At 34.6% G+C, this 10573-nt stretch overlaps 1 protein-coding gene across 2 annotated transcripts; it reads left to right on the forward strand.

Moving 5' to 3' along the window:
* Positions 1-1348: 1348 nt before the first annotated feature.
* Positions 1349-10353, forward strand: LOC132051834 (probable prolyl 4-hydroxylase 4). Of its 2 annotated transcripts, none has more exons than XM_059443074.1 (7): positions 1349-1610; positions 1694-1751; positions 1856-1960; positions 2858-2915; positions 8843-9018; positions 9659-9728; positions 9833-10353. In XM_059443074.1, the coding sequence occupies exons 1-7, from the start codon at positions 1489-1491 to the stop codon at positions 10123-10125; spliced, it is 882 nt and encodes a 293-aa protein (XP_059299057.1). In that variant the 5' UTR covers positions 1349-1488; the 3' UTR covers positions 10126-10353. The 2 variants fall into 2 exon arrangements, with proteins under 2 accessions (XP_059299057.1, XP_059299056.1); XM_059443073.1 differs by lacking the exons at positions 1349-1610; positions 1694-1751; positions 1856-1960; positions 2858-2915 and adding exons at positions 6342-6601; positions 6718-6775; positions 7121-7225; positions 8124-8181.
* Positions 10354-10573: the final 220 nt, after the last annotated feature.

The raw sequence follows: 10573 nt of genomic DNA on the forward strand, positions 1-10573 counted from the left end.
TTGCTTCTTGTTTATATGCGTGAACTAACCATTGTCGGCCTATGATACCTACGAGCCTTGTGTTGTCTTTCATACTACTCTTCTTCCTGTCCTTGGAGGTAGAAATATTTCGAGGTGATGTTCGGAGTCTCACGACCGTTTCGAGCATTCGTCAAAGATGTTTGGGTGAGCTATTGCAACCCGGTCTCTCCTTAGAATTTGGCCTTAAACGAAATCGTATCCGATAATTATCTATTCAAATTGTAAACTTCTTAGAAGCTCTTGTATGAGTCTAGACCAGATTTTGAGAATTTCTTATAATAAAAGTATTTATTCCGCATGTTGTATCAAATTAAGGTAGTTATCTGAAGGGTTCGCTTAGTGTGGGTGCCCGCATGATCCATGATTTGGGTCGTGACACACCGCTATAGTCATCTTCGCTAAAATTGCTCTACTTTTTTCCATCCCGGATGGGTTCTGCACTTTAACCCCATGTCGTGTTGTTTCCTCCTTTTCTGGATAAGCAACTAACCAGCCAAAGCTTTGAACTTCACGGATCAAAACTTATTTTGCAATTTCCTTTCTATTCTTAACTTTAACTTGAAATAGAGAATACGAAATTGAAAATTTAGTTTAAGGGGTATTTCAAGTAATGTTGCACTTGTAAAATTTCTAACTTTTTGCAATTGAATTTACGAAACTTTAATTTTTTCTAAGTGAAATTCATGTACAAGCTCAATCGAATTCCAAATACTCTTTTTTCCATCAAAATTAAATATTTTCGAAATGGTAATTATCCAACAATCATTATTAAGAATCAATAAACTGATTAACCACTTTGAAAAGAAAAGTTGCCATTAGATGATTCATAATTTTCTTTGCAAAATCCAGATAATCTGATTTTCAATTTGTTTATTCCTCAGCTCTAGAGAGCATATCTACTGATGCAATTAATTTGGCAGCATGGGTTGTTAGTCCTCATTTGATGCTCAAAGACTTCATAGTCTGTTTTTAGCCATGGATACTTGCGCTTAACTAATTAAAATATTTGACTAGGTTTAATTTGAAAAAAAATGCCACGTAGGAAAATTAAGGCGGGACAAGGGGATTTAATGGAGTAGGGGCAAATATGGCAACCAAAGTTGGATAACAAGTGCATATATTGAAAAAATATAACGAAAGACAAATATAACTTATTTTGTAAAGTACAAGGGCAAATCTGACCCTTCCCGAAAAAGAAAACCCAAACAACCGGAGTTAAATTTGTTTTAGTACCAAGGGTTTTTTTTTTTTTTTAAAAAAAAAGAATAGTTCAATTAACGCCGTCCTTGGGGCGGGATCTATAATTAAACTGAAAAAGACTAGTCTAATCTAATGGAATTTATCTCTTCTGTCAGTTTACTGCTTCAAGTCAACTGAATTTAGATTTACAAATTACAATTACATACGAAATCTCAATACTTTCGCTGAGAAATTTTGTTCAATTTTTCAACTCAACGGCCTTTTCTCATGAAAAACTCTTCGCATTTAGCTAGTCTTTTCTTCCTCTTGATTATAGCTTTTGTGCACGAATCGTGCAGCTCAGCAATTATCAATCCATCCAAAGCCAAGCAAATTTCATGGAAACCTAGGTATTCCAATTAAAAAAATGTTTAATTATGGATTTTGTAATGATGTTGTACTGTTTCCGAACCGATTTTTTGACTGTTTACAGAGCTTTTGTATATGAGGGTTTTCTTACGGATGAAGAATGCAATCATGTGATATCTCTCGTGAGTCTCATTTTCTCTTTTAATATGTGTTTGATCAATTTTGTGTGTAGCTGATCAATTTTGTGTGTGGACTTTTTATTTGACTTTTGTGGATTGTGTGGTAGGCGAAATCGGAGCTGAAGAGATCGGCTGTGGCAGATAATGAGTCTGGAAAAAGTAAGCACAGTGAGGTTAGGACGAGCTCCGGAATGTTCATTTCCAAATCTAAGGTTCGTTTTCCACCTTTTTTTTTTTTTTTGATCATTATGATAATTGAATTTCATAGTTGAATTTCTCTATACTTTGGTTTATGTTATCAAATTCTAGAGATTTGTGTGCCACGAGCATGAGTGGCTAGTTTACTTGTTTCTAGGATTACGGGAATTCATGAATGTCATAGTTGAAGTTTGATTTAATGCGTTGATTATCATCATCTAATAATTTAATACGTTTTACACATTCATTATCCTTATGCTCGTGTTGGCAATTCTCAGGATCTTCACTTTTCAAGCTTTGGTTGAGCATTTTCTATCACTTTAATCTGGCAGGAGATGATATGGGGTTAGATGATCCGGTGATAATGGTTTTTGATCTTTAACTCTTAACAATCGATGTATATGTTAGTTTTCTTGTCTCTCTATTCTTATATATACTTGGTTTCTATTCGGAGAGTGCAAATTATGCCCAGTTTGGTTGCTTATAGAATTTCTTTTGAATATTCTATTAAATGACCAATGTGGAGACCTTTTTTTCTGTGTGGGCATTTTCTTTTTGGGCTGCAAAGTACCTTAAACATCTGTAAAACAGATGAGGTTCCTTTATGTATCAGAGTGTGTCACACATCTTTTACTGATGGTGAACGATACAGATATAATTGGTGTGATGGGGATTCACAGTCCTCCGTGATCCATTTTTCCATATAGGTCTATCCCCAACATAGTTATTATTGTTTTAATCTGATAATTTGTGATTGCTCCCTTTATAATTAGCATATGATTTATTACAGGCTTCAGATGATATACTTATTTCAAAGACAAATTCATTGCTTCGTACTTGATAACTTCTGCCTTTCTCATTTCTGTATCTTTGATTTTGTGAAATCTTCATCTCTGCCTCTCATGCTGCAGGATCCTATTGTCTCAGGGATAGAGGATAAGATAGCAACTTGGACCTTTCTACCCAAAGGTGTGGCATCCCCTAAACGATACATTCTATGTGAATTTTGTCTGAACTCGTCGATTGTTAGTTGCATATTGAAGATTTTCTCTAATAGGTCATCTATCAACCTTGTCATGGACAAAATTACAACCTTGTCATGGACAAAATTAACTCACTTCAGTAAAATGTTTGTAGCTGATTGAACATTAAATGACAATTCCTGATTTTATACTATATCATTATTCATTTGACAAGTTGAACTGTAATAGGTTTTGCAGATGTTGAGGTTCACTAAGCTTTAAGACTGAAAATTGTATAATGTGATGTCCATTAAAAAGTGCAACCTACTAGAAGACTGGAAAAAGTTAGTTTAAAATATTATCCATTCTGTTCACTGTTTATTGGTTTACAATGGATCTGTTCTTATTCAGAAAACCTGTTATGAGTTCATGATTTTAATCTGTTGATGATTATATTATGCTATCTGCTATAGTATACAGCAGGTTAGTTGATCCATCACTTGGGGATGACTATAACTCAGAACAAATGAATCGGATGGTAATGGTTGCCTCTTTATGCATACAGCAAGCTTCAACAGACCGGCCTCCAATGAGCCAGGCAAGTAATGTGATATTTTAGGGGGCACATAACCAGTATGAATCATAATAACAGAACCTGGATTGTAGCCTTTCGAAAGATTGTATAGATTCACTTTTTACTCAGATTGTCCCATAAAGAGATAGTATTCTAAAGGAAAGAGTGTTGCTTCTACTGAGGGAAGTTCTAAAGTTTTGCTCTGATCCAGAAAGCTTTACCGGTCTTAATCTGTTAGAATTCAAAGACATAATGTGTGCCTTTTCTTTTGTTAAGGAACGTGGCGAGAATACACGTAATTAGGGGAAAAAAGTAAGAGCTCTGACAATTCCTTGATCTTGTTCTAACCCAAGGCCAAGGACAAGTCTGATGTGAATTACGGTTCAACCAAAAGGTTTTATAAAGGGGAAGGACAATATAAAATGCTAGAGTGCAGTAAATTGAGCTGAGATCATGTTAACACTAGACACTAGTACTCAAAAGGATTTAGCTTTTTGATTTTATTTGGTTATTTTTTTAAGTTCTCTGTGCATAGAGCTTTGTCCAACTGTGCTTGGAAATGTTAAGCTAATTCCAAGAGAACTTGGCACTTTATTCTGTAACATTCACATACCATGGCACAATAAAGGAGAAAAAAGCCAATATATTTCATGCTTCATCAATTAAAAGGAAAATTTGTAATTTCCACTAATTTGATGCATGCCATATGCAGGTTCAGGAGATGTTAAAAGGTACTGGAAGCATTCTTGAGAGAAAAAAAACGTTCCAACATACCAATCGTCAAGATGATATATCCCGTAAAGTGAATTTACTGCTTGACTTGGCCTCACCAAAGTGTAAAGATGATCCGAATTACCAGCAAAATCAGGCAGAGTTGGAGAAATATAGTATTAATCCCTTGTTACAATGAAGATCTCTCATATGATCTGAACACTCTGGACATACATCTCACTGCCATGGAGCTGTCGGAATTCACAACATGCATGTCGGGTTATTAATGTTCTATTCTACCATACAGATTGAATCACCGTATCCAGGTGAAAATCAACTGAGAAATCAATATGAGAAGTGCAGGAGTCAAGTGTTTCAAGTTTTGACAGGTTTCTTAATTTAGCGATGTTGGGTGGACGACATATCACGTACGTGTTGGTCCCTACTCTATATTGAATAAGAAAAGAGATGTCAACATATTGTAGGGTGCATAGCAGACCCTTGTTCTATTTGAGTGCATCCAGAAATAGCATCTTACTGGATATTTGATCCTGTAATATATTGTGCATACAACTATGGACTTTAGAAGGTGAATCATACTAGGTTGAACGTGTGCGTTTTGACATGGCTAGCTAGATATTACCTGTATTATTCTATATAGTACAAGCTTTATATCAGCAAGTGCAGATTACTTTGTTAATAGGATTTAACTCGGCGCCCTTTTACAGAATTGAAAGACAAATTTGTTATCAACAAAATCACACATTGGTATGAAAAGAAAAAAGAAGCTATATATAAGGCGTATGCATACTCTTAATGGTGTGAGACCTTTCGGAACAATATGTGCAGACTTAGCTAAATATGTTCTATTTGTACTCGTGTATCAAAACTCATATGGAGCCTAGGATCTGATCCTGAGGCGGGGTCTCGCCTTTTATTCGCATTTGCAGACCACTTATACCAGACCAAATTTATGGTTAATCCATGTGAATCTATTTGTACTCGTGTATATTGAATAACTCATATATATATATATGTGTATGTGTGTACAAATGGTATTTTATTAGGTTTGATTCAATCACACCTATTCGGCGGGGTCTCGCCTTTTATTCGCATTTGCAGACCACTTATACCAGACCAAATTTATATATTCTTTTTTTTCCAATTATTTATCTTGTTAATCCATAGCTGATAGTGAATCTATATGATTGTTCTATCATATATATATATATATATATAATATATATATATATATATATATATAGATTGTTCTAATTAATTTTTTTGTGGGGGTGGATATATATATATATATATATATATATATATATATATATATATATATGTGTGTGTGTGTGTGTTTTTTTTTTTGGACAATATATATATATATATATATATATCACTTATTTATAATTTTCTTTAATTTTTTACGTATTTTATTTAAAAGTATTTATTATAATTATATCACACCTATTCGAGCCCCGCCTAGTCAGCATGATTGTAGGCTTAACTTATACCTACCCTATTTTTCGTGAATAACAAGTCTAACAATCGGAGTTACATTGGTTTTAGTACCAAGGAAAAGTAAGAACAAGTATTCATTTTGTCCCAAATTATTAGAGGGTATTTGATTGGACTCGAAATTCAAAAAAAAAAAAAGGAATTTTTTTTAATCTTGTAGTCTAAAACAAGTTAGAGAGATTTTTGTTGTTAGAAATCATTTCATCAAGGGGAAATAACAATTTTAGAGTTAAACTGTTGCTAAATGTAAAAAAGTGTAATTCTTTTTCGGACTGACTAAAAAAGAAAGAGTATCCTATAAATTGTGACGAGTAGTTTAATTATGGGAAAATTACACTCTGTCTATTTGGAGAAAATATTTACCCGGTTTGTACAATTTGAAATTTTTAACTCTTCTTTATACATTATTATACACTTCCATACGATACATTGCCTACAATAAGCGCACAATATTGTACATCATGTATATAAACACTATTGCAAAAAATAATTGGCTATGCAAATTAAAAATATGACTACATGAATGGAATATTTTATCTTAGATTGTACATTATTGAAATTATCCCAAAAGAAGAGTAAATACAAATTACCGACACGACACGGGGGTTCGAGGTACAATGTTATAGCCTATAGGAACTTTTCTGTTCTGTCAGTTTACTGCTTCAAGTCAACTTGATTTAGTCATTTAGATTTACAATTACATACTACAAAATCTGAATACTTTCCCTGGAAAAATTGTGCCCATTTTTCTACTCAACGGCAAAACTCATGAAAAACTCTTCGCATTTAGCTAGTCTTTTCTTCCTCTTGATCATAGCTTTTGTGCACAAATCGTCCAGCTCAGCAATTATCAATCCATCCAAAGCCAAACAAATTTCATGGAAACCTAGGTAGTTTTGCTTCTACTACTTCTTAATTCCAATTAAAAAAAGGTGTTTAATAATTTGTTTAAATGATGCTGTACTTTTTGCCAACCGATTTTTTTTTTTTTTTGGACTGTTTACAGAGCTTTTGTATATGAAGGATTTCTTACGGATGAAGAATGCAATCACTTGATATCTCTTGTGAGTGACATTTTCTCTTTAATATGTTTTGATTTCCTAACTTTAGTTCTTTTAAAAAAAACAAAAATTAATTGATTCAATTGTGAATAACACGATATGTGTATCTAGGGAATAGTTTCTTCAAAGCGGATTCTCCCTAGATACATCTATTCAATTTGATTCTGAATTTATTTCGAATATATGAAATATTAATTGTGCTAAATATTTTCAATCTGAAGCGACATGTGTTATTTCAATTGTGAAATAACAGGACATATGCATCTAGGGAATAAGCGAATTCTCGATATATTTTCACTAAGTAAATGTGTGTGGACTTATAATTTGACTTTGGGGATTGTGTGGTAGGCGAAATCGGAGCTGAAGAGATCGGCTGTGGCAGATAATGAGTCTGGAAAAAGTAAGCATAGTGAGGTTAGGACGAGCTCCGGAATGTTCATTTCCAAAGCTAAGGTTGGATTTACTCGCTTTTTATCTATAAATTTCACGACTTTAGTGCTATCTTTCAGTTGGTGTGATTATGCAACTCATATTGCTATGTGCACACTTTCATTATCATTGTACTAGTGTTGGTAATTTTCTGGATCTTCACTTTTCAAGCTTTGGTTGACCATTTTATCACTTTAGTCTGGTAGGAGATCATATGGGGTTAGATGATCCGGTGATAATGGTTCTTGATCTTTAACTCTTAAAAGTGGATGTATACGGTGGCGGAGCCAGGAATTCGAACTAAGGGGATTCAAAAACAAAGTTCTTATGCCAAGGGGATTCAACTTATATATATGGAAAAAAAAAATATATTCAACGAAGGAGGTTCAATTGACCCCGCTTGCACCCCTCTGGCTCCGCCCTTGATGTATATGTTAGTTTTCGGGTCTCTATTCTTATATACTTGTTTTCTATTCGAGAAAACAAATTATGCGTAGTTTGGTTGCTTAGAGAAGTTCTTCTTAATATTCTATTAGTTAACAATGTGTTCACGTTTTCTTTTTGGGCTGCAAAGTACCTTAAACATCAAGTAAACTAGATGAAGTTCCTTTTATGTATCATAGTATTTAGCACATCTTTTATTGATAGTGAACGATATGGATTTAATTGGCATGATGAGGACCCGCTCTCCTTCTCCTTGATCCACTTTTCCATACCCGCCCGTCCCCAACATTGTTATTATTGTTTTAATCTGATAATTGATGATTGCTCCCTTTATAATTAGCATATGATTTATTACAGGCTACAGATGATATCACTTATTTTAAAGGCAAATTCATTGCTTCATACTTAACTTCTGCATTTCTCATTTCTGTATCTTTTTTTTTTTGTGAAATCGTCATCTCTGCCTCTCACGCTGCAGGATCCTATTGTCTCCGGGATAGAGGACAAGATAGCAACTTGGACCTTTCTACCTAAAGGTGTGGCGTCCCCGGAACAACTCATTCTATGTGAATTTTGTCTGAACTCATCAATAGTTAGTTGCATATTGAAGATCCTGTCTAATAGATCACCTATCAACCTTGTCATGTACAAAAATAACTCGCTTCAGTAAAATGTTTCTAGCTGATTGAACATTTAATGACAATCTCTTCTGTTATATTATATTATCTTGACAAGTCGAACTGTAGTAAATTTTGCAGATGTTGAGTTTCACTATGCTTTAAGACTGAAAATGGCATAATGTGTTGTCCATTAAAGAGTGCAACCTACTAGAGGAGAGGAAATCGATTTAGTCTAAAATATTATCCATTCTGTTCAGTGTTTATTGGTTCACAATGAATCTGTTTTTATTCAGGAAACCTGTTATGAGTTCGTGTTTTGAACGGAAAATGATTGCATTATGCTATCTGCTATACTAAAAGCTGTTAACTTTTCAACGACACATTCTCTAAAGGCTTAAGTTATTAATTACCTCTATTATAAAAATTATCCCCCTTTCAAAATTAAATTATGAACAACTTTTTTGACACGTATTCTTTGTTCTCTTCATTAAGTTTGTCACTGTATCTGCTGGTTTGAAAGTTTTGGAGAGACAACTTTAAGTTACCAGAGTACGTGACTGCTATTTCTTGTTTACAGAGAATGGAGAAGAAATACAAGTACTACGATACGAGGAGGGGCAGAAATATGAGCCACACTATGATTACTTTGTAGACAAGGTTAATATTGCTCGAGGTGGACACCGCGTGGCCACTGTACTTATGTATCTCACAGATGTTAAAGAGGGAGGTGAGACTGTCTTCCCTAAAGCAGAGGTTAGTTTAAGTTTTATCTACGTTGATTCCATTTTTCTGCTTTGCATTTTGCTTATTGGGTTATGAGGAGTGCATTTATCTTCTGCTGCAATCTAATTTAAGGCGTTATTTCTCTGATTACCTTTGCAATATCTGCACTCTTTCATTTGTGGTGTGGGTTTAAAGGTAAAATAGTAATTTTGAAGTGGTGTTGTTGAAATTTTGGAAGATGAAATACTGGAGGGTAAAAATTATGCCGAATAGCAAACCAAGATATTTTTGGGAACTAAGAACTAAAAGGATATTGAGCTTTGTAATTGAAGGGAACATGCGTGACAGCAGAAAGCCGGCAAAAGCATGCAGTTCTATTAGAAAAAGCTGAAGTTTTGCTTCTGTTATGGCACATTTCAGTTGCAGCAAGCCATACTATAAAAGCAGTCATCTGAGCTTGGCAAACACCCCATTTTTGCTTGGATATGTTTGATTTGATTCCTCTCATTGGTTTATTTGAGGGTTCTTTTTGTTCTTCTCTCTATAAATTGAATGGTACTGATGAGATGACATTTTCAGTTTAGCTTCACCATATTTATACTACAGTCTGCTCTTGGCTGCTCTTGTTACTACACACTCTTTACTCAACAAATATTGGAATTTTCTATAGGAATCTCCTCGCCGTAGGTCAATGGCAGCAGATGACAGCTTGTCTGAATGTGCAAGGAAGGGCATATCAGGTAAATCTATACGACTTCAAGATCTCTCAGAATTGTTGCATAGTTGTATTTGCTGCTTATTGTCCATCTTTCTCTACCTTTTTCGTTTTCTTGGAATTTATCAGTGAAACCACGGAAAGGTGATGCCCTGCTTTTCTATAGTCTTCATCCAAATGCCACTCCTGATCCCATTAGTCTCCATGGTGGGTGCCCTGTCATTCAAGGTGAGAAATGGTCAGCAACAAAGTGGATTCATGTGGATTCCTTTGACAAAATTGTTTCCGATGGAAATTGCACCGATGCTGATGAGAATTGTGAGAGATGGGCTGCTCTTGGGGAATGCACCAAGAATCCAGAGTACATGCTGGGAAGTGCAGGCCTTCCAGGATATTGTCGGAAGAGTTGCAAAGCTTGTTAACTCATTATGCTTCTCTCTCCCACTAAATGAACTTAGAGACAGTGCCAGTACTTTGGTTTAGTTGTTTGTATTGTATCTTCCAAGCTGTTTTGTCCATCTTTTTGGTTATATTCTTCATTTGTGTTAACCGAATATTCAAGTTTTGTATGTTTTCTGTTTTTCCTTCTTGGCTAATGAACGTTTGTGCATCACATTGCGTACTAGAAGATTGGGGTTACGGTATTTTTTACCTATTCTTCTTTGATAAGAATAATTTATTTTTTTTGGATACAATGGATGCATAGTTGCTACATAAAAGGGAGATCTATATGGGAAGTGCAGCTGCCTCAGTCCTCATGGTTAGTGCAAAAAATTCTTAAGGGTAGAGAAACATTTACCACTGCTGGATACACTGAAGATGAGGTGACTCGGATGAATACATTCTCCATTAACAGCCGTTACAAGAAGC

This window comes from Lycium ferocissimum, chromosome 4 (assembly GCF_029784015.1).
Source record: "Lycium ferocissimum isolate CSIRO_LF1 chromosome 4, AGI_CSIRO_Lferr_CH_V1, whole genome shotgun sequence".
Classification (NCBI taxonomy): Eukaryota; Viridiplantae; Streptophyta; class Magnoliopsida; order Solanales; family Solanaceae; genus Lycium; species Lycium ferocissimum.

What these genes read in the sequence shown, in the direction of transcription:
- LOC132051834 (XM_059443074.1), top strand. Translation starts at nt 1,489, where the DNA reads ATGAAAAACTCTTCGCATTTAGCTAGTCTTTTCTTCCTCTTGATTATA. An exon ending in TTGGACCTTTCTACCCAAAG is followed by an intron (nt 2,916 to 8,842) that starts GTGTGGCATCCC and finishes TCTTGTTTACAG; the next exon opens with AGAATGGAGAAGAAATACAA. An exon ending in CTGTCTTCCCTAAAGCAGAG is followed by an intron (nt 9,019 to 9,658) that starts GTTAGTTTAAGT and finishes AATTTTCTATAG; the next exon opens with GAATCTCCTCGCCGTAGGTC.